Source organism: Schistocerca cancellata, chromosome 4, assembly GCF_023864275.1.
Source record: "Schistocerca cancellata isolate TAMUIC-IGC-003103 chromosome 4, iqSchCanc2.1, whole genome shotgun sequence".
Lineage (NCBI taxonomy): Eukaryota > Metazoa > Arthropoda > Insecta > Orthoptera > Acrididae > Schistocerca > Schistocerca cancellata.
The window spans coordinates 292,068,710-292,084,973 of NC_064629.1; the positions used below are offsets into that span (position 1 = coordinate 292,068,710).

Here is a 16,264-nt window from a genome sequence, read left to right on the forward strand (position 1 = left end):
AAATGAAGGAGCACAAAAAAGACATTTCCCCTTCACAGGACTTACAAATTTTTCTTTTCAACAACTTGGTAATATTCCTCGTAGAATAACTTGTGGTGCACCACTTTAATTACTTAGACATTAAGATGTGAATAGACATTTCCCTTATCTGCATTGTTGTCTTTAGTGTAATATTTTTTCTGCTTGAGCTATCTCAAGTTTAGGTATAAGTTACTGCATTTGCTGCTGCTGTTTGCCAGGCATAGTGCTACTAAATATCACTTTGTATTACTCTGTTAAGCCAGTTATACTACTGATTTATTTTTCTTGTTGCTGCACATTGGCTCATATTAGTTGTAATACTGCAATTGCTCTGTTAATTTAGATTTATTGTCGCTTGCTTTGCCAATTTGCATTTTTTTGCTACTGCTGTTTACGTTCATTGTTTTGTGCTGCTGCATTGCCTAGTCCCTTAATTTAGCATCTGAGCTCAGTAGATTTAAGTTAGCTTAAGAGGGGTAGACTATATAAGAGAATGAGTTGCGATGAATTGGAAGAAATACATTGAGAAGTTTTACAGAAAAAGTACAGGAAGCAGGTATAGATAGCACTTTTTGAAATAATGAAGAACGAAGGGAGATCTCCAAGAAGTAAGGAATGTTTTGTTTGCACGATACTGCAGTATAACAAACCCTGTCCTTTTTCGTTCTGTTATTCCGCTATATGTTTGTGTACTCTTGTATATTTGTGTTCTTCCTGTCTTTATGTATTTGTCTGATGAGAGTAGAATTTTTCTGATGATGTTTAAACATTATTTATTCTGTTTTGTTGCTCATGTGTGAAGTTGATGTTTCAAAAGTTATTCTGATCTTTTATGTACTTACTTACATCATAATTCCTGTATTATTATGTTTTAATGAAGTATTTTGTACCATTGTTATTGTATTCTTATGTTATAAAATTATAATTGACAACAGTTCATCAAATTAAGTAACTTGTAAGTTACATTTCACTGCACACGTGTAATATTGTAGTTTGTTTACTAATACATTTTAATCAATTTATTTAGGTTCACAATTAGATTTTTTAAAAATAATGTACTTTCTTAGCTAATACATTTTGTTTATTTACTTACCTACGCAATGTAATTTTTTAAAAATAATCTACTTTCTTAGTTAATACACTTTATTTGTTTACTTACCTTCACAATGTGTTTTTTTAAATATTTACTTTTGATAACTAACACATTTTATTTATTTACTCACCTTTAATTTTGTAAGAGTTATGTATTTAGTTAACGTTTTAAAATCGCTTATGTTGATCATGTAGCTTGAATTTTTAAAAGATCGGTTAAGCTGCTTATAAAATACAGAATTAGTATTAATAGTGAGCTAGTGATCTGTAATCTACAAAATGTAAAATCTCACATATGATGCACAACATAGTTACTTACTGAAAATTATTAATTATTAACTTTTTCTTTTATATAAAATAATGAATAACTTACAAAATTATAAAACTGTTAACCCCATGCTTCTATAGATTTGTGAAGAATTTTAAGAAAAACAAAAACTGAAAATTATTATATAATTATCACTTGTGATCATGTTTAGTTTATTTCTTACTTACATTCACAATCTAAAATTTTTAAACTAATTTACTTCTGTTTTACCTAATACACTTTATTATCTGACAATCACATATTAAATTTATATAAGTTACTTTTTTTTACTAATACATTTGTTATTTCTTTTCTTACTATTACAATGAAAAATTTTTCTAATAATGTACCTTCAAAATAATATATTTCATTAATTTACTTATGTTCACAATGTGGTTTTTTTGAGATAATGTATTTACTTAACTAATATGTCTTTTTTACTTAACTTCACATTGTAATTTTTTATAAATAATGTACGTTCTTACCTAATACATTTTTTATTTACTTACTTACCTTCACAATGTTTAATTTTAATAGTAATTTACTGGTGTTAAATGATATGTTCTTTTTATTAAATTACTTTCACAATGTGATTTTTGTAAATAGTGTACTTTTGTAAAATTATACAGTTTATTGTCTTAAAATCATGTTGTAAATTAAGTAATTAAGTTATAAATCAGTTGGTTATTATAATTATGTGACTTATTGTAAAGATTATGTATTTAGTTAACGTTTCAAATTCGGTTATGTTAATCATATATCCTGAATTTTTAAAAAACGGTTAAGTTGCTTATTAAAAACAGAATTAATTTTAATAATGAGCTAGTGAGCTAGAACCTACAAAATGCAATAACTCACATTTGATGCACAACGTAGAATACTTACTGAAAATTTTTAATTATTAACTTTGGCTATTATATAAAATAGTGAAAAACTTACAAAATTATAAAAGTGTTAACTACATGCTTCTATACATGTCTGAATCATCTTTAGAAAGATAGCAAAACAAAAACTGAAATTTTTTGATTAATTAACATTTGTTAACATATTTATTTTATTTCTTTACTTACATTAACAATCTAAAATTATTATAATATTGTACTTTTGTTTTAACTAATACATTTTTCTATCTTACCACCACTTCGTAAATTTTTATAGGTTAATTTTGTTAAATACTACATTTCTTTTATTTACCTACAATTACAATATAAGTTTTAAAACATAATGTACTTTATAGATAATATAATTTCATTAATTTACTTATTTTCACGATATGATTTTTTAAGGTAATCAACTTTCTTAACTAATATATTTTATTTATTTGCTTAACTTCACAATGTCATTTTTTTAAAATAATCTCATTTCTGAGCTAATAAATTTTTTATTTATTTACTTACCCTCACAATGTGGTTTTAATAGTATTTTACATGTGTTAACTAATACATCCTATTTATATACTTACTTTCACAATGTGATAATTTAAAATATTTAACTTTTGTTAAATTATACAAATTATTGTGTTAAAATCATGTTGTACATTAGCAACCGAGTTATAAATCAGTTGGTTATTATAATTAGTTGTATTTTGTAAAAGTTATGTATTTAGTTAACGTTTTAAAATCGTTTGTGTTAGTCATATACCCCGAAATTTTAAAAACGGATAAGTTACTTATAAAATACAGAATTAATTTTAATAATGAGCTAGTTACCTGAAATCCAAAAAATGTAACATCTAACATATGATTCACGACATAGAATACTTATTATTGAAACGTCCCCTTAGTAAAATTATACACAACTTTGCTTAAACTGACACACAATATTTTTCTTTTTTTAGTGCAACGCAATCTGACTTCCAGTAATCCCTACAAGGCAATAGCCCTAACTAAATTAACCTATCGTTTAACAAATCACTTACCTCACAAAAATCTTCATTACTCGAACTATTGCAATACAGCGAGTGCCACTACTGCCAGCTAAATATAAGATTCAATTTACAGAAGGCACTAACTACTGATAGGCATAGTTAGCAAATGAAAGATTTTAATAGAGAACAAACAATGTATTTACTTTAATAGTCATAATATATATAGTAGTTAATGACATCCATGACACCATGAAATTCATAATTTCTACTTTTAAGTTTCTTCATTCCTTTATATTTCAAGTTCATTTGTCCTTTCTCAATTATCTCACAATCAAAATCATCAATTAATTTGGAACAGCTATTTGGTAAAATAATTTTAAAATCAGTATTGAGTTCGAGACAAAGTTGTTCTCCATATCTTGTATTTAAATATTCACAGTTCATAATATTATGTGATACATTTACCTCTAGCTCATTTACTTCTTTAATTTCCTTAGAAATACTTATATTGTTGAGCTTCTTCATTAAAGTAGTTTGCATTTATATAGATAAACTTCTATTAGTTTTACTGACATAAATTTGTAGTTTTTATCCAACATTTTTAAAAATGTGTGATTTTGATCTTATATCTAAATGGTTAATTGAAGATTACTCTTTTTCATTTTTTATAAATCTAATAAAAATTGTTTCTTAAAATGGAGTACTTTAACGAAATGCAGACTATACTAAATGATACTTATGAACTAATTGAGCAATCTGAAGAGGATATTGATTTTCCTATTTGTTTAAGTAATGAAAATAATAATCAATTTGTTAAAACCAACTGCAATCATAGTTTTCATAAAGAATGTATTGATACATGGTTCGTGGGAAAAAAAAATTTTCCATTGTGTAGAACTATTATTAAAAATAAACAAGCAACATTAGCTAACATATTGGCTGCTCTTTCACCAATAACTATAATCCGATCAGTTGAACTGTGGTTGAATCCTACATCATGGTTATATGTTAAAAAATTAGAAAATTTACTTTTTCACAAATCTAATAAATATTTAAATATATAAACGAAGCAAGTTCAACAAAAATCTTCCATTCAATCTAAATTTTGTAAATACTGTAATACAGAATAATGAATCGATTTTATTATTTTGCAGAAATATACAAAATATGGTTATAGAACTGTATGTAGGCCATGTATAAATAAATTTCATGTACAAAATTACAATAAAAATCGAATTCTTTGTGTATGTGGAAAAATTGTTGCCAAATATTATTTGAAGGAACAATTAGGAAAAAACAAAGTGAACAACGTTAAAAAATATTATTAACAATGAATAATGAAGAAAAAACTATATCTACAATTCATAATTAAGAAGTTGTAACTCAAGAAACAGCAACATCTACAAAAATGTAAAAGAAATTAAGGATTAATTTGTTTTTACATAAATCCTTCACATAAAGATAGATATAATAATAAATGTAAGAAGTGTACTTTAGAATATATTAAAAATAAGAAAGCTTTAACTTTATTATTTACTTAATAACAATCCTTTGTGATGAATTACACAAATTTTTACAAATGCAATTGGAAAATCGAATCCAAGAGACTGAAATACAATTAAAGATTACTTAGTTGAAAAGGCATTTGAAAACAGATTACAAACTATAAATTTTGAAAATAGTACAGATAGACTTGACCCTAAACATTTCTTAACTGCAGTAGGCCACCATGCGGTTGTAGGCGCTACAGTCTGGAACTGAACGACAGCTACGGTCACATGTTCAAATCCTGCCTCAGGCATGGATGTGTGTGATGTCCTTAGGTTAGTTAGGAATAATTCATTCTAAGTTTTATATGACTGATGACTTCAGAATTTAAGTCGCATAGTGCTCAGAGGCATTTGAACCATTTTTGAACTGCAGTAAAAACAAAAACTGGTAAGGAATATTGAAAGTATATCATGGTTTAAAGATAAATTTTAATTCATATTGTGAATATAAACTACAAACAAATGAAATAAATGAAAAAGTCGAAGAATTTGGACAACAATCACGAAACTATACTAATATGATGGAAAAAGGTTTTAGTAAGAAATGTCAACAAATTAAAAGAGTTATTTTAGAAAAATATGTGTTTCAAGCACAAGGATCAGGATGCAAATTAAATAAAATTATTGGTTTGCAGCTAGCAATTAATAAATCTATTCCACTAAAAGAATCATCTTATATTGATATACCAAATAAAACTGAAATGTGAATAATAATGATTAAAAATTTTTTCTTTGGCCTATAATATCAGCTTTGTATCTTGTAGATACAATACTGAAAGAATAACAAAATATAAAGATGTTGGTCTGTATCTTGATAAATAACTTGAAAATAGTGAATTTCCAGTAGTAGATGATCATATTCCAAAAATAGAAAATATAATTAAAGTATCAATTATTGTTTATTCAATTGATGACAATGACAAAAAAATACTATTTTATCCATTAAAAATTACAAAATGTAAAAAGGGAAAACATGTAAATCAAATTTATTTCAATAAAGATAATAATTCACACTTCTGTTCCATAAAAACTTATCTAGACTAATACCAAGCCAAATCAATAAGCATGAAGTACTATAATTTATTTGTGATTTATGTTTACTACATTAAAGAAAAATAGTAAGAAAATATGAGATAATCATACAAAATTGTTTTAATAAAAAACCATTAAAAGTTTAAATACCAAGTATAGGAAAATATGTATATTTAAAAAATTATTAACATACACAAATGGTTACATTTGTAATTTATTCTGATTTTGTAAGTTTACTTTTAAGCATTGGCAATTGTCAACCAAATCCAGAAAACAATATAGAATGGAATATCAAAAACATGAACCAAGTGGATTTTGTTACAACATAAAATATATATTTCGAAATTGTAAAGATGCTGTTGTTATAGAGGACCAAATTGTCATAAAAATTATTGAATGTATAAAAGAAGAAGCTGAAGAAATTGGAAAAATTTATTCAGAAATTAATGAAACAAAACCACTTACATATTAAGTAAATGAAGTACACAATAATTCTTAAGTTTGAACATTATGTAAATACAATCATACAAAAAGTAATGAAAAAGTTTGTCATCATGATCATCTAACTGGAAAATATATTGCAACATTCTGCAATAATTGTAATTTAAAACTACAAGAACGCGATTTTGTACCTATTTATCTGATTACGATTCTCATCTTTGAGTAAAAGAACTTGGTTATGATAATAAAGAAATAAAAGTAATACCAAACAATGATAATAAATAGATTAAGTTTGGAGAAGAAATAAAAACTTTGAGGTTAGCCAACGACATTGCAATTCTATCATAGACAGCAAAGGACCTGGAAGAGCAGTTGAATGTAATGGACAGTGTCTTGAAAGGAGGATATAAGACGACCATCGACAGAAGCAAAACGAGGATAATGGAATGTAGTCGAATTAAATCATGCGATGCTGACGGAATTATATTAGGAAATGAGATACTTTAAGTAGTAAAGGAGTTTTGCTATTTGGGGCGCAAAATAAATGATGATGCTCGAAGTAGAGAGGATATAAAATGTAGACTGGCAATGGCAAGGAAAACATTTCTCAAGAAGAGAAATTTGTTAACATCGAGTATAGATTTAAGTGTAAGGAAGTCTTCTCTGAAAGTATTTCTATGGAGTGTAGCCACGTATGGAAGTGAAACATGGATAATAAATAATTTAGACAAGAAGAGAAACTTTCTAAATGTGGTGCTACAGAAGAATGCTGAAGATCAGACAGGCAGATCACGTAACTAATGAGGAGGTACTGAGTAGAATTGGGGAGAAGAGGAATTTGTGGCACAACTTGACTAGAAGTAGGTATAGGTTGGTGGGACACGTTCTGAGACATCAAGAGATTATCAATTTAGAATTGGAGGGAAGTTCAAAGGGTAAAAATCGTAGAGGGAGACCAAGGTATGAATACTGAATACACTAAACAGATTCAGAATAATGTAGGCTGCTGTAGCTACATGGAGATGAAGAAGCTCACACAGGATAGAGTAGCATGGAGAGCTGCATCAAACCAGTCGTTGGACTGAAGACCATAACTGTAACATTTTGAACCGATCACATGGTTAATAATGTATATTATATTATGATGCTGTCATACACTGGAAGTCATGGAATACTTGATGTTCCCAACGCTGGGTGATACGTTTTATGTATCAGGTGACATATGGTTACTATCCTTTCACACACTGAGCACTGGTCGTTACTTAAAAAAATTCTATAGGTTATCTTTCCATATAAATATTCAGGTCTGGCTTATAGCTTTCAGACACTGATGACTTATGATGTAAGGCAGTCGTTATACCTGACACGCCAGCAGTCGATGGAGTATTCTGTTTCTATTCTTTGTGCAATTTTGTGTGTACCTCAAGTATATTCTTGTTAATGTGATGTTTAATGAATACAGTTAACCCAGTGATATGTCATGTACTGTATATAATATTTTATGTCCATTTGTATGTCCTTGAGAGGTGGCATGAGCCCCCTCTCATATTTCTATCTTACGATTCTCCCCTCTAATTGCATGTGGTGGAAAGTTGCTATTCTTTCACACGCGGACTTCCCACGCAGCATGTCTCGTCACCCGGGTGGTCTGGTGACAGGCGGGCTCTGCTGATTTTGAAAGGGTAAGCCGACAGGTGTGGGGGAGTCGAGTGAATGCTTTCCAGACGCCGACATTGTCAAGAGACACGCCCGCAGCGGCCTGAAGTAGTTTCTGGGCTAGAGGTTCCGTTACTTCGCAGAAACTTGGCGAAAACACTTTCTGGCGGGCTACCAGCGAGGCGTGGGAATGACTTGTGTACCCAGGCAGTTGTGGCAGGAAAATTCCCGCGCTTTCTGCAAAATAGTAACTGTAATTGGCTTGCTCAGGGCATAGCGCCGTGACGTAGCAAAACCAGCGAAGAAACTGACGCCAAGAATCGCCATTGGTGGAATGGTAGTGTTCCGGCAGTAGAGTGGAATTTTCCGCCGGTTTTCGAGTTGCTGATTAGAACGGTTAACCACGGCCTCTCTGTGGGGGCGGGAATGTTCTGTGTTCGGTTTGTACCCATGTTCTCGCCTTTCGGTCGGAGTAGGTTACAAGACTGAGCTCCCTCTGCTCTGGTCAGCCTGCTTCCGTTGGCTGTCTAATATACGTTTATTTAATTGTAACTCCTTGACGAAGTTGCTGAAGTTTCGACTTCAACATAACTTTCCGAGTACAGTTGGCAATTGAGCGTTCTGCGTACAATAGGCCTATGTTGTCTGTCTTGAGCAGTTTTGGCTAAAGTTGACTGTATTGGAGTTACTGTGTGACTTCACGTGTTAAAATCAACCACTGTACCGTCAGTGATTGTGTGGTGAGCCTTCTTCGTCTCCCTCAGAGGCGCATTTGTATTGCTAGGAAGTCTTTAGTCTGGAACAACCAGACCAGGACAATTTGTTTCGGGCTATACTCGCGACATTATCATCACCACGACGGGACGTCGAAGCAACCAGCCATCGCTTCCAGTACGCCAGATCGTGTCCTTGCAGCTAAGAAGACAGCTTGGTAATGTACGTCCACAGCACCGGCAAAACAGGCATTTTTGCTAGGCGATAATCAGAGCTCAGAACAGCGCACCTGTTCGTCTTTTCTAACTTTGTTCTATCTTGGGTGTTCATTGTCTGAGTTCTCACTAATGTAGCAGCAATTAATGTTGGGTTAGCAGTGTGTCTCTCTTAAGATTTGTGTTGCTAGGAATTGGCTCCACATACCACTTCGTCATAAACGTCGCAATCTAGTTTAGGGACAACTTCACTTCCACAGCGTTTATTTGAGTATCCAATTTGAGCCAATTTGATGTATTGTAAATGTTTCATGTGTTCTTGTTTATTATTTTGTGTTTAGTCTTAATAAATCATATTGTTATTTTGGACAGAACTTTCATTCTGTTAATCGGTAGAGCAACCCTATTATTTCTCACTACTTTAATGAAAACTTCCTTTATTTAACTTATTTATCAAATTTAATTATTGCAGGTGCCAAACTCTTTTTCTACTCCACTTGCAGGGTTTGTTGCAGTCAGTTCGCGTATCTTTTTAATCCATGTGCAACAACAAAATTCGGAGTTAGAATAGGGGGGGGGGCTTAGAGCATCATTTACATTTGTAGATTCTAGAAGAATTTAGTGTTAAATACACTGCTACCCCCGGCACATCGCATCCTTAATGCCTTATTTGGTCTCTAACTTTTTTTGTACATCACATCAACTAAGTCTGGCATGCCAGAAATATAAATAATGTGCCTATGATATGTGCTATTCAGGATCTTAAAGTCTTTGGATAACTATTACTCTGTGACAACAAATTACCAGTTGCTGTCAGTTACCATATGGTTGTAGGAAATTTGTGCAGTAGTATTTTATCTTAAAGTGAGGTGTGAGAAGTGCTATTTATACACAGCAATGTATACAGACAATGTAGTGCTCTTCCATATTGGTTTTACAGATGCTTGACAATGACAAGAAGTGGAAATTAGCTAACTGCACGATTAAATAAAAATCACACAACAGCCTGCTGCGGCCCGTGTTTTTGTTTATTATCCTTGCTTTTTAATTTCAACTGCTTCCTTAACAACACTGTCTCATCAGCTGGAAGTGAATCTCCATATTGCTATATTCCATAGGATTAAAAGTGCCAAGTCAATGTTCTGCAACACACTATCTGCTCGGCTGTTCTCAGCATGTGACACTTATGCTCAGTACACTAGTCCTCCACGGTCCTCACAGTCTGACCAACAATATATAACACACCAAAACTACATGGAAAGTGTAGACATCCGCGTTATGCAAACCAAGACCATCCTTAACGAAACCTAAATGGTCCCTAATCAGCTGTCTTAGACGATGCAGCTTTATCCGCACTAGGGAGAGACTCAAATTTTGCATCGCCACCCAAGTGTTTGCGAGTGGTTGATATTAGTAGTTCTGTTGAAAGGGCTGTTTTTGAACTACCTCCTGAGGCTTCTGATCAGGACGGAGTGACGTCGTGTGCTGACCGAGGCACATCCACTCCAGGCTATAACAGCAGCAGACAGCTGCTTTACGTTCACTTAGAGTTGATCTGTATATCGTTATTTTCCCTGTGGGCAAGGACAAAGCTACAGTAGTTCTGGACAACCAGGATTAGTTCAAAAAAGTGCATTGTTTACTGTCTGATTAAGCGCATTGCAGGATCGGTGCGGACCCCTACCCCCCCCCCCCCCAGAAAAAAAGTGTTTAGAGTGAGACTAACAGTCTACTGAAGAAAAGTTTCTTGCCGCAGAAGACTGACCCTACGTTAATATTTATTGTGCTGCTTCCCCTAAGGTATAAGGAATTCTGAATACCCACAAAGAAGGGGTTGCCTTTCATCCAATTGGAAGTAACACTGGGGCCTCCAACATATCATGTAGTAAAACACCTAGCTACTCTGTTAAGCTCACTGCTTGGTCAATGTGAGCGTCTCATTAAGAACTTGGTGGATTTCTTACGTCGATTAAAGGAAATGTGTTGGAATGACCGATATTCTAGTAGCCGCACAGAGTGGATGCACAGTATGAGGCGCCTTGTCAAGGACTGCACGGCCCCTCCCACTGGAGGTTCGAGTCCTCCCTACAGCATAAGTGTATGTGTCGTTCTTAGCATAACTTAGTTTAAGTTAGTTTGTGTAAGTCTAGGGACGGATGACCTTGGCAGTTTGGTCCCTTAGGGTTTCACACACATCTGAACATTTGATATTCTAGTAAGTTCTGATGTGGTCTCTCTCTTCACTAATTTTCCTCTCTGATATGTTACAGTCAATTTAGTTTGGTTTGGTACTGAATTAACGAGCATATTTGACTTCTACTTACTTGTTATTCAGTGGCCAGTACTATGAGCAGAGAAATGAAATTGGTATGGGGAGCCTGTTGTCACCTGTTATTGCAAATTCCTTTATGGAAGATTCTGAGAAATGTCTCTGGAGTTAGCAGTTATGAAACCTTCGTATTTCTTCAGATAATGTGTAGTGATACCTGTTTTGTTGGGCCTCATGGCAGGGAGAATTTGAACAACTTTTTAGAACAGCTGAGTTTTCATTTCATGATGGAGGTGGAAAAAGAAGGCTGCCTTCTCTTCCTTGATGTGCTGAACAGGAGGAAGGTTGATAGTACGTTGTGACATGATGTTCATAGGAAGCCTACTGAGACTGACTCGTGTCTACAGGCAGGTACTTGTCACCACCTAGCTAAGAGTGAGGAGGTACTTCATGCCATATTTCACAGGGCCCATGTCATTTCAGACCCTGAGAGTTTGTCAGCTGAGTTAACGCATCTCGAGGTCACCTTTCGTCAGAATGGATATAGTGAAAGACAGATCAGGGGTACGTTTTAACAGGTGACTGGTGGTAATACCGTGTTGGCACCAAGGTCTACAACCTCTCTTCCTTACGCTGGGAACATTTCTAACAAGACTGCTCATATTTTGAGGAAATATGACGTGAAATGTGTTTGTCAACAACCATCTAAGTTTAGGTTCCTTTTAGGTCCTGTTAGGTGTGATTCAGACAGGACTAGTGTACTGAGCATGTGTGTCACACACGCTGACAACAGTCGAGCAAAATTGGCTATTGCAGACCATTGAATTGGCATCGGGCATTCTATGGAACACAACAATATGGAGATATTGGCATGCACTTCCAAATATTGGGATATTGTTATTAAGGAAGCAGTTGAAATTAAATTATAAAGTAACCTTGAAAACAGAGTTGGCAGTTACTGCCTAAATTCTGCATGGAGTCCCTTACATTATTTTAATCATGTATTTATGTTTATTCAGTTTGCCTTTGAAAATTATTATAATTTGGAATTTGTCACTATTCAATATAATTATTATGAATTCTTTACAATTTTTTTATAATCATTAGTGGTGTGAATTGTAGTGACTTTACATGATGACTACAACGGTTTAAGGGTAGCATGTAGCTTCTTACAGAGATGCGTTATGGTTCAAATGTGACAGATGTGTTCTTTACAAAGAAGTAGTTACAGCTGTGACCAAACTATGTTGCTGACATATAGACGATGAAAAACATAAGCCGTCAAATTACTTTTACTTGGGTATGATGGTCAAAACGTCTTTTTTCACACAGACCACCCATATGTTCTTAGTTGAAAATAAATTGACCGTGAATTTAGATCGAGAAAACCTCATCTCTTTTTGAAGTCCCAAATATCCTAGTCACAGCATCGAAATCTGGCAAACAAATGTATTACCAAGTCAAAAGATATGTGAAAGATGTTTTATTTACCAATTAGGGAGAAAAATCTGTATCATTGCCAGATTATTGCAGCTGTCAATGGGAAAGAGTCTTACAGAGCGCCATACTGGAGGACAAGGAACTTGTTCATCTGGTGATCTGAGAGGGCACGACGGCGCAAGTACATTCATAAGATGTATACGGCTTTTTATGTAGGAAGAAGTTCATGAGATTTTCAGATTTAGTTCTGTTGAATGACTATGATGTCAATCTCCACTTGAGAAACAATATAATCAAGCTGAAGTCACTAGTACATAATCAGTTCTCTTCGCCAAAGCTCACCAATGTACAAATAGGGATGTTTAGAGGGTCATCAGCAACAATTATTATTATTTTTATTGTGTTCTCTGACATGTAAGTAGATACATTTTGTAGGTTCTAGCTCACTATCTCAATAATGAAATACATTCTGTATTTTAAAAGTAATTTAACTGATTTTTTAAGAATTCAGGATATTTGATTACCTTAACCAATTTTAAAACGTTAACTAAATACATAATTTTTACAATAACTCAACTAATTATTATAACCAACTGATTTATTACTTCATTACTTAATTTACAACATGATTGAAACACAGTAACATTTATTATTGAACAAATTATTTTTAAAAAATCACATTCTGAAGGTAAGTATATAAATTGAATATATTAGTTAACACAAGTAAATGACTTTTTAAAAAATCGTATTACGAAGGTAAGTAAAAAAAATTTATAAAATATATTCGTTAAGAAAGTACATTATTTTTAAAAAAAATCACATTGTGAAGTTAAGTAAATAAATAAAATATATTAGTTAAGAAACTGCACTATTTTAAAAAATCATATTGCGAACATAGGAAAATCAATTAAAATATATTAGTTAACAAAGTACATTATATTAAAAGTATTACATTGTGAATGTAATTAAATAAATAAAAAATTTATTAGTTAACGAAGGAAATTACAAAAATTTACAAAGTGATGGTAAGAAAATAAAATGTATTAGTTAAAACAAAAGTACATTACTTCAAAAATTTTAGATTGTTAATGTAAGTAAATAAATAAAATAAAATAGTTCAGAATAGTAAATTATAATTTTCAGTTTTTGTTTTTTCTATCTTTATAATAATGTTTCAGAAATATATATAAACACTTTTATAAATTTTTATTTCGTTATTTTATGTAGAAGCAAATGTTAATATTAAAACATTTTCAGTAAGTATTCTATGTAGGGCATCATATGTGAGATTTTACATTTTATAGAATCTAGCTCAATAGCTCATCATTAAAATAAATTCTGTATGTTATAAGTAACATAACTGTTTTTTAAAAATTCATGGTATCTCATTAGCTTAACTGATTTTAAAAAGTTAACTAAATACATAATTTTCACAATAACCCAATTAATTGTTATAGCTTACTAATTTATAACTTTAGTATTCAATTTACAACATGATTTAAACACAATAACATGTATAATTTAACAAAAGCACACAATTTTAAAAAAATCACATGGTGAAGGTAAATAAATAAATAAATAAAATGTATTGATTAAGAAAGTACATAATTTTTTTAAGAACACATCATGAACATAAGTAAATTAATAAAAATATATTAATTAACAAGGTACATTATTTAAAAAATTTTGCATTGTGAATGTAAATTAATTAATAAAAATTTATTAGTTAACAATAGTAAGTTATAAATATTTACAATGTCATTGTGAGGTAAAAAACAAAAGTATATTATTATCAAAATTTTAGATTGTAAATGTAAGTAAATAAATGAAATAAATTAGTTAACAAAAATAATTATTTTTAAATTTTCAGTTTTTATTCTTTCTATCTTTATTAAAATGTTTCAGAAAAGTATATGAGCATGGAGTTAACTCTTTAAAAAAATTTTTTTTCATTATTTCATATTCAAGCGAATGTTAATAATAAAAAATTTCTTCAGTAAGTATTCTATGTTGTGTATCATGTGTTGTGCATCATATAGCACATCATTAAAATAAATTCTGTATGATATAACTAACATAACTGTTTTTTTAAAAATTCAGGATAATTGTTTACCTTAACCAATTTTAAAACGTAACAAAATACAAAATTTTCACATTAATCCAATTACAATTATACCCTACTGTTTTATAACTTAATTACTAAATTTACAACACCATTTAAACATAATAACACTTATAATTTAACAAAAGTACACTATTTAAAAAAAATAAATCTGTGAATGTAATTAAATGAATAGGATGTATTAGTTAACATGAGTACATTACTTTCTAAAAATCATATTGTGAAGGAAAGTATATAAATAAATAAAATGTATTAGATACCAAAGTACATAATTTATAAAACTTGACATTGTGAAGTTAAGTAAATAAATAAAATATATTAGTTAAGAAAGTAAATAATTTGAAAAAATCACATTGTGAACATAAGTAAATTAATAAAAATTGATTAATTAACAAAATGCACTTTATTTGAAAAGTTTTACTTTGTAAATGTAAGAAGATAAATAAAAATTGCATTCGTTACCAAATGTAAGTTTTAAAAATTTTCAGCATGATGTAAGATAATAAAATGTATTACGCAAAATAAAATTACATTATTTTAAAAATATTAGATTGTAAATGTAAGGAAGTAAATAAAATAAATTAGTTAACAAAAGTAGATTAGATTCAAATTTTCAGTTTTTGTTTTTCTATAATTTCCGATTGTTAATGCAAGTAAATAAGTGAAATAATACTGATTTTTAAAAAATTCAGTATACTTGATTAACTTAACCGATTTGAAAACCTTAACTAAATGCATAATTTTTACAATAACCTAATTAATTATTATAACCTACTGATTTATAAATTACTTACTTCATTAACAACATAATTTAAACACAATAACATGTATAATTTAACAAATGTACACTATTTTTTTAAAAAAATCACATTGTGAAAGTAAGTAAATAAATTGGATGTATTACATAACACAAGTATATTACTTTTAAAGATCACATTGATAAGGTAAGTAAATAATAAATCCCCCCCTGCGGGTTCGGTGATAAGAATAAATCCACAGTATTCCAGCCTGTCGTAAGGTGCAACTAAAAGGATCTAAAATGTTTTGGCCTTATGTGTTGGTCCCCTGTTGGGTTTTACCTCTATATGTAAAAATTTTTCCGAAGAGCGAGCCGATTGGGGAAGGGTGCATTACTTGGTGCATTGTGTCCATCTTGCGTTGAGATCTTTCACCAGCTTATTCGTTGTTGCATTGCAGTCCTGCCTGCTCTCCATCTCTTGGGCATGGATACATTCCTGCATGCAGTTTCCACCATGCAATGTGTAGTGCCACTTTCTGCACTACCGGCGACCATGGACTATATGTCACCTAAAATCAAGCACTGTAGCCAGTCTATTGTGGTGGGGCCGCCATGTACCCTGTTGGTTGTAGCCCCCTGACAACACAGGGATCGTTCTACTGATGCCTGCGCCGTTTACTCCCCATGTATACCAAGGAGTTGACGCCCATCTCCCTGGGGCATCAGGACTCCCGCAAATGGCCATCCTGCCAGGTGGCCCTTGCCGTGGCTGGGTGGCGCCAATGGGGAGGGCCCTTGG

The 16,264-nt window shown here is 31.4% G+C and overlaps 1 protein-coding gene across 1 annotated transcript; it reads left to right on the forward strand.

The window, feature by feature from the left end:
* Nucleotides 1–3,982: 3,982 nt before the first annotated feature.
* On the forward strand, nucleotides 3,983–12,299 carry LOC126184113 (uncharacterized). The gene is made up of 4 exons (XM_049926477.1): nucleotides 3,983–4,294; nucleotides 5,260–5,400; nucleotides 8,731–8,897; nucleotides 12,272–12,299. Exons 1-4 carry the CDS (start codon nucleotides 3,983–3,985, stop codon nucleotides 12,297–12,299), a joined length of 648 nt encoding a protein of 215 aa, XP_049782434.1.
* Nucleotides 12,300–16,264: the final 3,965 nt, after the last annotated feature.